The sequence below is a fragment of the Loxodonta africana genome, chromosome 5 (genome assembly GCF_030014295.1).
Source record: "Loxodonta africana isolate mLoxAfr1 chromosome 5, mLoxAfr1.hap2, whole genome shotgun sequence".
In the NCBI taxonomy this organism is placed as follows: Eukaryota; Metazoa; Chordata; class Mammalia; order Proboscidea; family Elephantidae; genus Loxodonta; species Loxodonta africana.
Genome location: NC_087346.1, coordinates 52,712,540 through 52,727,090, shown reverse-complemented (window position 1 = coordinate 52,727,090; position 14,551 = coordinate 52,712,540). Strand labels below are relative to the sequence as shown.

The window sequence follows — 14,551 nt, the reverse complement described above, 5'->3', positions numbered from 1 at the left end:
CCTCCAGTCTCTGTAGACCAGTAAGTCTGGCCTTCTCCCATGAATTTGAATTTTGTTCTACATTTTTCTCCCACTCTGTCCAGGACCCTCTGTTGTGATCCCTGTCAGAAGTCAGTGGTATCTATGTTTTGAGTTTTTTTTTTTCCTTCAAAAATGTTTATCATTTTAGTTTTACATTTAAGCATGTGATCCATTTTGAGTTAATTTTTGTATAAGGTACAAGGTTTGGGTCAAGATTCTTATTTTTGCCTATGAATGTCTAATTGCTTCAGCGCCATTTGTTGAAAAGACTATCTTTTCTTCACAGAGTTGATTTTGTACCTGTGTCAAAAATCGTTTCAGCGTATTTGTGTGGGTCTTTTTCTGGGTCTTCTGTTCTGTTCCACTGACCTGTGTGTCTATTTATCTGCCCATACCACACTCCCTTGATTAATGTAACTATGTAGTAAACCTTAATATGTTGTTAGGTACCATAAAGTTGTTCCCTGACTCATGGTGACCCCATCCACAATTGAAACAAAATGCTGTTCGGTTCTGCACCATCCTTATGATCAGTTGTGGATCAGGCCATTGTGATCCATGTGGTTTTCATTGGCTGCTTTTCAGAAATAAGTTGCCAGGCCTTTCCTCCTCATCTTTGGAAGCTCCATTGAAAACTATTCAACATCATAGCAATGTGCAGCCCTCCACTGACACACGGATGGTCGCTGCACATGAGGTGTATGGGCTGGGAATTGAACCTGGGTCTCCCACATGGAAGGCAAGATTTCTACCACTGAACCGCCATTATTCCCATAAGTTTTAATATCAAAAACCAAAAACCAAACCCATTGCCGTCGAGTCGATTCCAACTCATAGCAACCCTATAGGACAAAGCAGAACTGCCCCATACGGTTTCCAGCGAGGGCCTGGTGAATTCGAACCACAGACCTTTTAGTTAGCAGCCGTAGCTCTTAACCACTATGCTACCAAGGTTTCCATAAGTTTTAATATAGGACAAAGTAATTCCTTCCACTTTATTCTTTGTCAGGATTGTTTTAGTTATTTTATGGCCTGTGCCTTTCCATATAAATTTTAGAATAAGCTTGCCTGTGTCTACAGAAAACTGTTGGGATTTTGATAGGAACTATATTAAGAGTTCTTATATTTTAAAGATACATACTGAAATATTTATGGATGAAATGATCTGATTATAGGATTTCCTCCTAAATTATTTGGAATGAATGAGAATGAGTGGATGAGAGTAGAGATGAATGAAAGAAAATTGGCCATAATAATTCTTGAAGATGGTGATAGGTACATAGGGGTATCACCTATACTATCTTTCCTATTTTTGTATGTGTTTAATGCATTTCATAACAAAGCTTTTTTTAATTGTCTCATATTAAAAGCAGTGCTGTAATATTGAATGTTAAGCCCAAACTCCTGAAATATCTGCTGAAATCTAGTTCTATTCTTTTCACAAGGTCTGAATTTAATATTATATATCTAGGTCATTGTTTTCAGTCCCTTTTGGTAAGTTTTCACGTGGTTACTTTTTAGAAAAGGAGCAGTGTTTCAGCTAGATTGTACCAGGTTCATACACAGTGATTATAACTTATACTTCATTGGTTTCATATTCTAGGCACTGCCGAGAAAGATCTAGAAAGTGCTAAACTTGTACGCATTTTACACAGACTGTTAGCAGATGAGAGAAGTGCTCCTGAAATCAAATACAATTCTATGGTCCTGATCTGTGCTGTCATGGGATCTGGTAAGTATTTCCCATCAACATATGGTTGACATTAAATATAGAATAATTTCCAGCTGTGAGAGCTGAAACTCGACAGTACTGCCTTGTTTTTCTGGGTCTTATAAGTTTTCTACCTTTGACACAGGGTGCAGTCTTACCACTTTTCTATTGTTCTCTATTAGTGGAAAATATTTGAGTTTTCCTTCTCTGACAGGTTCCAGCTTTCAGAAGTTTTACTGTAGTAAATGATGGCTTTGAGTTTTGAATGCATTAGAAATTAGTTAATGGAGAATAGAGAATTACTTTTACACTGAAAATATTCCTGGAAGATTCTTCCTATACTTATGAAGAACAAGTTTTGGTTTGGTATGGTGTGATATTAAGTAAAGAATTTGTTCCAGGAATCTTTGACATATCTTGGTATATGTTTCATGGACACTTGAAAGAGTATTGTGCTGTTGTTGGGCGCAGTGTTCTATAAATTTCGATTATATCCTTTTGGTTGGTGGTGGTGGTCTTCTATATCCTTGCTCATTATCTAATTAGTTGTTTTATCAACTGTTGAGAGAGGGGTGTTGAAGTCTCCAGCTGTAATTGTGGATTTATCTATTTCTCCTTTCAGTTCTATCAGTTTTTGATTCACATATTTTGTAGCTCTGTTTTTAGGTGCATATACATTTAGGATTGCTATGCCTTCTTGGTGAATCAGTTCTTTTATTATTATGTAATGTCCCTCTCCTGGTAATTTTCTTTGCTCTGAAATCTACTGTATCTGATATTAATATAGCCACTCCCGCTTTATTTTTATAAATTCGTATGACAGATCTTTTTCTATTCTTTTACTTTCAACCTCCAATGTCATTGTATTTGAAGCAAGTCTTTTGTAAACAGCATATAGTTGGGTCATGTTTTTTTAAGCCTGTCTGTCAGTCTCTTTTAATAGATGTATTTATGCCATTTACATTTAATGTAATGGTTGATGTGTTATAGCTTAAATCTGCAGTTTAATTTTTCGTTTTCTGTCCCGCCCCCCCCCCCCGATTTCCTGTGAGTTGCTTGGACATTTTTTAGAATTATATTTTGATATATCCATTTGTTCCATTTCCATTTATTTATAGTGTTAGAGTACTCCTTTTATAGTTTTTCTAGTGGTTGCTTTAGGTATTACGTTATACATACGTACTATCACAGTCTATTGGTGTTGTCATTTTACCAGTTCAAGTATAGAAGCCTCTTTTGAGCTCTCCTTACCTTGCCTCATTTGTAATATGCCTTAATTTTTTCCTCTACATACATTCTGAATCGCTTCAGATAGTGTTTTAATTTTTGTTCCAGCCACCAATTACAATTCAGAAAACTCAAAAAGGAAAATCTGTTACCCATGTTTTTGTTTACTGTGTTCCTTCTTTCTTCCAAGCTTCCTTTTTTTTTTCTCATTTCCTTTCTGGAGAACTTGTTTTAGCTTTTTTTTTTTTCAGGCTAGGACTGCTAGCGACAAATTCCTCTTAGTTTGTCTTCATGTTTTGATTTCCTCTTTATTCCTGAAAAACCATTTTTTGCTGGGTGTAGGATTCTGAATTGACAGTTTTTTCTCTCAGCACTTGAAAGATCTTGTGCCATTTTCTTGTGGCCTTTATGGCTTCTCATGAGAAATTCATGTTTTTTAATGGTTTTTCCTCTATAGGTAATGTCATTTTTCTCACTGCTTTCAAAATTATTTTTGTCTTTAGGTTTCAGAAGTTTGACTATGATGTGTGTTGGTATGGGTTTTTTTGTTTTTTCATTCAGATTAGATCTTCTGTTTCTTGGTATGATAAATCATTTTTCTATTAAAACCTGGGCATCATAGTGAAACTTTGGAAAGAGCCGCATGGATATCATCACAGTTTCCTGGCAAATAGTGAATGCTGCTCTTAAGATAACCATATTCATTAGAGCACCTTTGATAAAGTATTTCCAAGCCCGCATTTAAGAATTATGGTTACTGCACAGCCAGTTTAGAGAACAACCAGTCTAGATGAGAATGGCTCACAAAGAGTTTTTTTAAAAAGGAAGGAAGGAAAGAGAGAGAGGAAGGGAAAGAGAGAAAGAAGAAAGGAAGAGAGAGAGGGCAGGAGGAAGAGAGAGATGGAGGGAGGGAAAGAAAGGTTAGATTACTTGATAGTTTGGCCATACCAAGAGTTTTATATTTCTGCCATACAATTTGGGGGAAAATTAACGATATATAGACAATAAAGCAGACCAATAAATTTGTTGAAAGGATGTGAAGTTTAAACTCTTTATTTGCCACAGAATTAATTAGAGTAGATCTGACATTTTTCTGTAAGTCATTGGACTTCATATTTGAACTGGTTATAGGCTTAAGACAGAACCTTGAGATCACACAACAAGCTGTGTTTAAGTATAACTCATTACCCTAATCAACCTTAGACTGCAGAACTTGACATCTGATTTATCTTTTTATAAATATGGCAAGTAAGGTTTTTATTTTTATTATTATTATATACCCCTAAAAAAGACATTGTTAAGCTACTGCTGTGTCTTTTTTCAGAATTGTCACTAGTTTTATAACTCAGTCTCACAAAATAAACATTTGGGTATATGTTTTAGATAGATTGTACAGTAAAATTAGAACAACCAACAGGAGCATATCTATCTTATTTTTGTCTTCCAGAATCTCTACACAAGGAAGTACAAGATTTGGCCTTTCTAGATGTTGTGTCCAAACTTCGCAGTCATGAGAACAAAAGTGTTGCCCAACAGGCCTCTCTCACAGAGCAGAGACTTACTGTGGAAAGCTGAGACCTACCCCTCCCTGATACATGGCATCATCCCATCTCTGATTTCCCCTTTGTCCTCCATCCAACTGCCTCTTCCACTTCATTCGCTACCGTATCACTTTGTGCATGCGTGTAATGTTCCAGTACCAATTGAAGAACTGCTGTAGGTACCTGCCCAATAAGATTTCTAAACCCATAGTTAATGTGAACATGAATTTGTCAAAAACAAGTCTCCACCCATAACTGTTTTCTTCCTGTTGCTTGAGCTACATTAAGTAGAATGTGCATGTTGTAGCCCTACAATGATGTAAACTTGGTACTACAAAATGACTTGCTCTTCACCCTCAGTAAACTGCGTAATTATGTACTGATAAATTAGAAACAAAACAGAATGCAGCAGGAGCTGTCTAGTTTATTAAAGATGGAATTGAATAGTAAAAATAGCTCCATTTTTGGTGCTTGGGAAGCACAGTGACCAAAAAATTGTATGGCCACTCATTCATTAATCTTATCTACTAATGTCAAAACCATGGTACCTAGAGTTAAATAAAATTCTAATGGTCTTACTCTTTACCCTATGGTTTCTCCTTTTTCCTAAATCTGTAGGATATTGAAACCGCCATAAACTTATCTCAGACTTTCTGAGGTTTTTGATTCCATATTATAATTGACTGTCATCAGTAGCTTGATGTTGAAAACATTTGTAGTTTTCAGTGTTGAACTAAGGGGTTGAAGAACCCCTATTAGATTAGTGGATCTTGTTTTTCTAGATTCTGATACACGTGCATTTTCACCTCAGAACTTCTTCCATCAGTTAATCAGCATTGTCCAACACTTGTCTTTAAAAGTCACTTGACACTTGTTTTCAATTGAGGAAATTGAGTATAGTTCATTGAGAATGGATTTATTTGCTATTTTTCATCATTCAGCTTGAAAGCAAGAAATTTATCTTTCATAGTCCTTTTAAATCTTATGTTAGTACTAGCAGGACATAGGCAAGATTAAGAAATAATTTTGTGTAGACTAAAGAAAGGAAGGCAGGTTATAAAAGCCATAGTAGCCAGTCCAGTTCATTCTGCAGATGACCCCTTACCAATAGGTGTTAGAGTTCACACCTCCACTTTCCCACTGAGAACTGCAGAAGATCTTAAAGGCTATAAGAGAGAGTGACAGAGCCAAGACTCGAGAGATGGAGAAGACCCCTTTGATGAAATATAGTGTGCTCTTCACTGCCACTACTACCACCAAATGAGTTTTTAGAGCTTTGAAATGCAGTCTTTGTAAATGAATCAGAACATGCCAGGGATACACCTGCCTTCTCCCCATACCCAAATCTGACAGTACTGGCTTAACGGCAAGATGGCCTCCAATATGAAGTGGCTGCAGAACAGAGAATTGGCTGCCAAGGAGGTGAAAGAAGCACCTTCCTCTCCAACATGAGATGCTCCGTATCTCTGTGGGGTGATCTAAGTTGGACTTTTGTCTCTAAGCTATAATTCAAGAAAGTTAAACCCGTGGAGGTAAAGAACCTTTTGACTGACTGTTCGCCTTGATGTCCAAAAAAGGGACTATTATGAGTGCTTATGCTACACTTGCTGTAAGAATGCTTTTGTTTATCATCTCCTGGGCTGGATAGTGGAATATATTTTATTAGAGGTTTTGAAAGACATCTGTAATGTTGTGTAATAGGCTGTCCATATTAATAACTAAATAAATAGTATATCAAACTATAATGGCATTATTTGGTTTCTTTTTATATTTTACCTATACTTCTGGAACAGTGCTTGCTCATTGTTGGTGCTCAATAAGTACTTGTTGAAAGAATGAATGAATTCCTAGTTCCATGAACCTTTCAGACTGCCTAAACTAATTCTAGATTGACTAATTGAAATTGACATGTAGTTCGTCCAGCTTCAGAAGAAATTTTTTAATGTATAGTGGGATGTGTCCTTATTGAATAGTTTTATACAGAAGACCTCAGAGCAGAGCATCCTACATTTGTAGAATAGATTTGAGAGAAGCCATCATCTAGGCCAGCTCAGCAATTTGCTGATATACTAGGTACTCCCAGTCTCCAGCAAAACAAAGTGTAATTTGAATTACCACTTCTACAGAAAGACCAGTGGCTCTTCTGATGACAGGGTCTGCCAAATTAGTTGGCATATTGCTGTACCATGGCAGTGGGTGGGAGTCTTCAGAAAATCTATCCCTCACCTCCTTCTACTTACTTTTAGTTGCAGACTTCACCATTAAATTAGTTTGCTACCCACTAAGAGTGAATCTTAGAGGAAAGAATGAAAAGTCCCCTTTGTTATCAAGCCCCTGGGTTCAAGAATGAGTTCCTACCTAGGAGGAGCAGCACAATAAAGCTTTAACTACTGCCCATGCCAGGACTAAAGCATAGATGAACAGCAAAAAGGCTAGAAATTAAAGGGAAGAAGATGCCTGAATGTAATGCATTAGAGTGTGCCTGTCCATTAAACCTAGTTAAAAAAAAAAAAAAACAGTTGCCATTGAGTACATCCCAACTCGTGGTCATCACATGTGTATGCTCCATATTTAATGTGCAATTTTTCAGAAATAGACTGCAGGCCTTTCTTCCGAGATTCATTTGGGTGGACTTGAACCTCCAACCATTTGTTTAGCAGCCGAGTGCATTACCTGCACTACTCAGAAACTCAGTCTCCACATTCACCCTGTGCCATCGAGTCCACATTAGCTCCTTGAAATCATGCTAACCACCTGCCCAGTCTATAGCCTCATTGTGCTCAAAGCAAAATTGATGAAACATTGGCCCATAATAGTGTTTTCCTTGATAGAAAAAAAATATATATATATATTATTTTTTTTTGAGCATGCTATCTGATAGCAATGAAGATGTGCAACAAAATTTTTCTGTTCCAAAATGATTTTCCCTTGGATGGAAGAGAATGCAGCTCTCATATGCAAGTTTTAGTGTGAAATGTTCGGAAAAAACCCTGCATGAGAAGATTTCAAGAAGAAATGCTCCTTGGTATCATTAAAGGGCTTATTATCTAATTCTGCTGAACACACAGGTTGAAGGGCCTAGATGTTAAGACACTTAGGTGACCATTACCTTTTGTATCCAGCTGTTACTAGAACTGGTAAACTTAAAAGCCACTACTTAGCTCTGGGAAGCCATAATATCTGAATTATACAAGTATCTATTAAAAATTAATTAGGATGAATCTTCATAGCTGTAACCAGGAAAATTGAGGATTTTTTTTCACAGATGTGATCTCCAACTTTTCATATATACCCACATACTTACATGCCATCTAGTGTTACACATGTATGTTTTATAGGTGGTATCTCACTAAATGGCACAATAACTGTAAAAGTGATACAGTGGAAAGGGTATGGGAACTCTGATCTGTTACACACTGGCCATGTGACCATGGGCAAGTTACTTAAATTCTCTGGGCCTGTTTTCTCATCAATATGGTAAGTTTAATAATCTCAACTTCCCAGGGTTCTTGTGGCAATGGAAATTTTTAGTGCCCTCTTCTCACAAGTGACTCAAACTCCTCTGGTCCCGAGCATTATCAACGCATCTTTCAAGTAGTAATAATGGAGCAAGTGGGGTGGCTAAAGCATAGATGTGGGGGCTTAGGTGAGAAGTGACTAAAGTACACTGTTGTTGTTAGGTGCTATCAAGTCAGTTCTGACTCATAGCGACCATGTTCAGAATGAAACACTGATCCCCAACCTCACAATCATTGCTATGTTTGAGCCCATTGTTGCAGCCACTGTGTCAATCCATCTTATTAAGGGTCTTCCTCTTTTTCACTGACCCTCTGCTTTACCAAGCATGATGTCCTGCTGCAGGGACTGGTCCCTCCTGATAACATGTCCACCGTACCTGAGACAAAGTCTTGCCGTCCTCCCTTCTAAGGAGCGTTCTGGCTGTACTTTTTCCTAGACAGATTTGTTCATTCTTCTGGCAGCCCACGGTATATTCAATATTCATCACCAACACCATAATCAAAAGGCACCAATTCTTCTTTGGTCTTCCTTATTCATTGTCCAGCTTTCACATGCTTATGAGGTGATTGAAAATACCATGGCTTGGGTCAGGCATACATTAGTCCTCAAAGTGACAGATTTGCTTTTGAACACCTTCAAGAGGTTTTTTGCATTAAATATCCTCTACAACCTGGAAAACTAACGTGGCTTTCGACTTCAACCTCAGACCTCAGAACACATTCTTAAAACGTCTATGACTCACAGATCAGTGGTTTTGCTGGTAGGCATGTATGCAACTTTTTTTTTTTTTTTTAATATACTTAACGATATAGAGTTGCAACCACATTCAGAGGTGTGTAGAACTTCATGGTGTTTGGTTAGTGTTAGTTATATACAGACAAATGTCTCAGGATTAGGTTTTTAAAAAACCAGCTAGATTTTTATCTCAAAAAAGTGTAAAGTTGAGGTGGAGCCAAGACGGTAGAATAGGCACTTTCAGCGAGCCCTCTTTACAACAAAGACCTGAGAAAACAAGTGAAACGAGTATATTTGTGACAAGCTGGGAGCCCTGAGCATCAAAGGCAAGCTTAGACACCGAACTGAGGGGCAGGGGGAGGAAGAGACCGTTCAGAAGTGGAGAGGAGTTACCGGACCTGAATCACGGGGAGCCCTCAGGCACCATTCCTGGAGCTGTGGCAGCGGCAGTGGCGGGCTGGTACTAGCGTTCAACCACAGTTTTCTCAGGGAGAAGCAGCCAGCTACACAGCCTACTCATACCTCTGGAACCTGAGGAGAATAGCGCTCTCGGCAAAAGCTAAGTACTTACGTATATTTTAGCATGCCACCCCCTCAAGCCAGCTTCAGCTGCTGAATCCCTGGGCCTGAGATAGACCCTGGTGAGCACCTAGAGCCATCCTCCCGGCCTTGGGGAAGGAAAAAATTTGCAACTGAGGAGAAAAGATAATTTGCTAGCTCCATTAACTGGGGGAGCTTGGGACAGAAGTGGCTCCCGTCCAGGCATAAACCGTCTGTGGACCTTGAGCACCTTTCCCTTCTGCGTGGACATGTGTGGGCCTATTTAGGTAGAATGGGCCCTTGTTGGCAAACTCCAACCATTTCAGCTGTGCGGTGGAGAGGTGGGTGTTTGACATTTGACATTGCTTTGCCTGTTAAACAAGGTCCTCACCTACCCACATCAGGGACCTAAGGACTGGTAGCTCTACTCCGGTCACCCAGCTACCCGTGACAGGGGTCCAAAGATAACTGGTACCTCTCAGTCCTTACAACCAAAAACTTTTGGTGCTCATGGTCCCTATGGAGAACCCACCCACCAGCATGATCTAGGGAACAGAGATGTGTTTTCCTCAGAGACACTAGGGGGTCAGTTCTCAGCCCCCTGCACTGATCAGAGTGTGACCCCCTGCTGCAATCAGATACCGGTATATACGCCAATCACCCCTGCCCCTCTAAGACTGTAGGACAGAGCCTGTACCACACACTTGATGATCAGCTACCTGGAAACCTGAGTTGAATTCATACAAGAAAACTGAATGGACTCCTAGACTGATATACCTGATAACAGCTCTAGCCAGCTGGGGACAGGACACCAGAGCTCCAAAGGTGAAAATAATCAAGCTAGCTCACTCAAGCAACCCATAGGGGTATACCAAAACAAAACAAAGCAAGCAGCTATGACACAGTAAGCAAGCATAAACTAATACAATAACTTATAGATGGCTCAAAGACAACAGTCAATATCAAGTCACATAAACAAACAGATCATGATCACCTCAACAGGCTCTCAGAACAAAGAATCCAGGGATCTTCTAGATGAAAGCGCATTCCTGGAATTACCAGATGCAGAATACAAAAGTTTAATATACAGAACCCTTCAAGACATCAGGAAGGAAATGAGGCAATATGCAAAACAAGCCAAGGAACACACAGATAAAGCAACTGAAGAAATTAGAAAGATTATTCAGGAATGTAATGAAAAAATTAGCTGGAAAAATCCGTAGACAGCAATCAGAAATTCAGAAGAGTCAGAGGAGCATAATTGAGCACGTAGAAGCTAGAATTTCTGAACTCAAAGATAAATCACTTGGCACTAATATATATGAAGAAAAATCAGATAAAAGAATTAAAAAAAAAAGAAGAAGAAACCTTAAGAATCATGTGGGACTCTATCAACAGAAATAACCTACAAGTGAGTGGAGTACCAGAACAGGGAAGGGTAACAGAAAATACAGAGAAAATTGTTGAAGATTTGTTGGCAGAAAACTTCCCTGATATTGTGAAAGATGAGAAGATACCTGTCCAAGATTCTCATTGAACTCCTCATAAGGTAGATCTTAAAAGAAAGTCACCAAGACATATTATAATCAAGCTTGCCAAAACCAAAGATAAAGAGAGAATTATAAGAGCAGCAAGGGATAAACAAAAAGTCACCCACAAAAGAGTGCCAATAAGAATAAGCTCGGACTACTCGGCAGAAACCATGCAGGCAAGAAGGCAATGGGATGACATGTTTAAAAAATTGAAGGAAAAAAATTGCCTGCCAAGAATCATATATCCAGCAAAACTGTCTCTTAAATATGAAGGTGAAATTAAGACATTTCCAGATAAACACAAGTTGAGGGAATTCATAAAAGCCAAACCAAAACTACAAGAAATACTAAAGGGAGTTCTTTGGTTAGAAAATCAATAATATCAGTTATCAGCCCAAGACTAGAACACTGGGCAGAGCAGCCAGAAGTCAACCCAGACAGGGAAATCCAAAACAACAAAGCAAGATTATTAAAAAAAAAAAAAAAAAAGCCCAAAACAGGGTAGCAGCGATATCATTATATAAAAGAAGACAACATTAAAATAATAAAGAGGGACTAAGAAATGTAATCATACACCTTCCGTATGGAGAGGAAGATACGGCGATACAAAGAAATAAAAACAAAAAGAGAGTTTTAAATTTAGAAAAATAGGGGTAGATAATAAGGTAAGCACAAACAAGACAAACTATCTTATCAAAATAAAATACAAGGGAAAAACACAGACTCAGCAGAAACAAAATCAACGACAACAAATGAAAGGACAATATATAAAGAAAATCTACTCAGCACATAAAATCAAGTGGGAAAAAGAAACTGTCGACACATAAAAAAAGACATCAAGATGATAGCACTAAATTCATACCTATCCATAATTACCCTGAATGTAAATGGACTAAATGCACCAATAAAGAGAAAGTGACAGAATGGATTAAAAAACAAGATCCATCTATATGCTGCCTACAAGAGACACACCCTAGACTTAGAGACACAAACAAGCTAAAACTCAAAGGATGGAAAAAAATATATCAAGCAAACAATGAAAAAAGAGCAGGAGTGGCAATATTAATTTCTGACAAAATAGACTTTAAAGTTAAACCCATGAGAAAGGATAAGGAAGGACACTATATAATGATTAAAGGGACAATATACCAAGAAGATATAACCATATTAAATATTTATGCACACAATGACAGGGCTACAAGATACAGAAAACAAACTTTATCAGCATTGAAAAGTGAGATAGACAGCTCCACAGTAATAGTAGGAGACTTCAACACACCACTTTCAGTGAAGGACAGGACATCCAGAAAGAAGCTCAATAAAGACACAGAAGATCTAAATGCCACAATCAACCAACCTGACCTCGTAGACATATACAGAACACTCCACCCAACAGCAACCAACTATACTTTCTTTTCTAGTGCACATGGAACATTCTCTAGAATAGACCACATATTAGGTTTTAAAGCAAGCCTTAGCAGAATCCAAAACATTGAAATATTACAAAGCATCTTCTCTGACTATAAGGCCATAAAAGTGGAAATCAATAACAGGAAAAGAAATCAAAGACTTGGAAACTGAACAATACCCTGCTCAAAAAAGACTGGATTATAGAAGACATTAAGGATGGAATAAAGAAATTCAAAGAATCCAATGAGAATGAAAACACTTCTTTCAGAACATTTGGGACACAGCAAAAGCAGTGCTCAGAGGCCAATTTATATCAATAAATGCACACATCCAAAAAGAAGAAAGGGCGAAAATCAAAGAACTATCTGTACAACTTAAATAGAAAGAGAGCAACAAAAGAAACCCACACGCACCAGAAGAAAACAAATAATAAAAATTAGTGCTGATCGATAAAGAACAGTGACGAATCTGTGAAACATTTCATAACATGGAGGAACCTGGAAGGCATTATGCTGAGCGAAATTAGTCAGAGGCAAAAGGACAAATATTGTCTAAGACCACTATTATAAGATCTTGAGAAATAGTATAAACAGAGAAGAACACATACTTTTGTGGTTACGAGGCGGGGGGAGGGAGGGAGGGAGAGGGTTTTTTACTGATGAATTAGTAGATAAGAACTGCTTTAGGTGAAGGGAAGGACAACACTCAATACATGGAAGGTCAGCTCAACTGGACTGGACCAAAAGCAAAGAAGTTTCCGGGATAAAATGAATGCTTCAAAGGTCAGCGGAGCAAGAGCGGAGGTTTGGGGACCATGGTTTAAGGGGACTTCTAAGTCAATTGGCAAAATAATTCTATTATGAAAACATTCTGCATCCCACTTTGAAATGTGGCATCTGGGGTCTTAAATGCTAACAAGCAGCCATCTAAGATGCATCAATTGGTCTCAACCCACCTGGATCAAAGGAGAATGAAGAACACCATGGACACAAGGCAATTACAAGCCCAAGAGACAGAAAGGGTCACATGAACCAGAGACTACATCATCCTGAGACCAGAAGAACTAGATGGTGCCCGGCTACAACTGATGACTGCCCCAACAGGAACACAACAGAGAACCCCTGAGGGAGCAGGAGAGCAGTGGGTTGCAGACCCCAATTTCTCATAAGATCAGACTTAATGGTCTGACTGAGAGTGGAAGGACTCCGGTGGTCATGGCTCCCAGACCTTCTGTTGGCCCAGGACAGAAACCATTCCTGAAGCCAACTCTTCAGACATGGATTGGACTAGACAATGGGTTGGAGAGGGATGCTGGTGAGGAGTGAGCTTCTTGGATCAGGTGGACACTTGAGACTATGTTGGCATCTCCTGCCTGGAGGGGAGATGAGAAGGTGGAGGGGGTTAGAAACTGGCTAAATGGACACAAAAAGAGAGAGTGGAGGGAGAGAGCAGGCTGTCTCATTAGGGGGAGAGTCTTTGGGAGTGTGTAGCAAGGTGTATATGGGTTTTTGTGTGAGAGACTGACTTGATTTGTAAGCTTTCACTTAAAGCACAATAAAAATTATTTTTAAAAAATGTGAAGTCTAAGCCTTCATACTTTGAAGGCTCTTAGTTTCTGATTCTAGGTATTCCTTAATTTTTAAATCTTTATTGGATTTTGCTATCTTAAAAATATTTTAAGCTGTAACTCAGGTTTGTATATAAACATTAAGTGTAACAATAGATCTTTATCTTCCAAAAATATATGATCTATTTTCAGGTATAATTGAAGGACATTACTGTTGTAACAGTTACTTTGACATTTATTGATTCCCAGCAAATCTCTGGCTTTACCCTCAGATTACTGACAAAAATTAATTCCTATACGCATGATCACTTTGAGTTTTGTTACTATGTTGTTGGGTGCCATCGAGTTGATTTTGACTCATGGTGACCCTATAGGACAATGTAGAACTGCTCCAATAGGGTTTCCTAGGCTGTAATCTTTACGAGAGCAGATTGCCAGGTCCTTTTCATGGAGCTGCTGGATGGGTTCGAACTGCCAACCTTTCAGTTAGCAGCCAAGTGCTTAACGGTTGCCCCACCAGGCCTGCTTTTTGTAAATATATGTACTTCAAAATAGATTTCCCTTGTAACCAAATGGATTTTTGTTTTTGATTTTTTTTTTTTTGGAAAGGGGCTGCCATGTAAAGACTAGAACCAAGCCTGATGGGAATGGAAGAGGCTGAGAGTTCCTGCTGGGAAGCTAGGGTATACCCCTGCCTTTGGGGTTTCCATGTTCTCAGATGCAAGCCCCTTCTCCTCTGGGACATTGC

The 14,551-nt window shown here is 38.6% G+C and overlaps 1 protein-coding gene across 6 annotated transcripts in view; it reads left to right on the top strand.

Moving 5' to 3' along the window:
• Positions 1 to 6,245, top strand: part of RAP1GDS1 (Rap1 GTPase-GDP dissociation stimulator 1) — a 174,060-nt gene extending 167,815 nt beyond the window's left edge. For 5 of the 6 annotated variants that reach the window (XM_010590453.3, XM_010590455.3, XM_010590454.3 and 2 more), the window contains 2 exons: positions 1,625 to 1,753; positions 4,407 to 6,245. In XM_010590453.3, the coding sequence (XP_010588755.2) occupies positions 1,625 to 1,753; positions 4,407 to 4,534 (257 nt within the window). In that variant the 3' untranslated portion in view covers positions 4,535 to 6,245. Of the gene's footprint in view, positions 1 to 1,624; positions 1,754 to 4,406 lie in introns of those variants that run through there. The other variant, XM_064285526.1, reaches the window with a different exon arrangement.
• Positions 6,246 to 14,551: the final 8,306 nt, after the last annotated feature.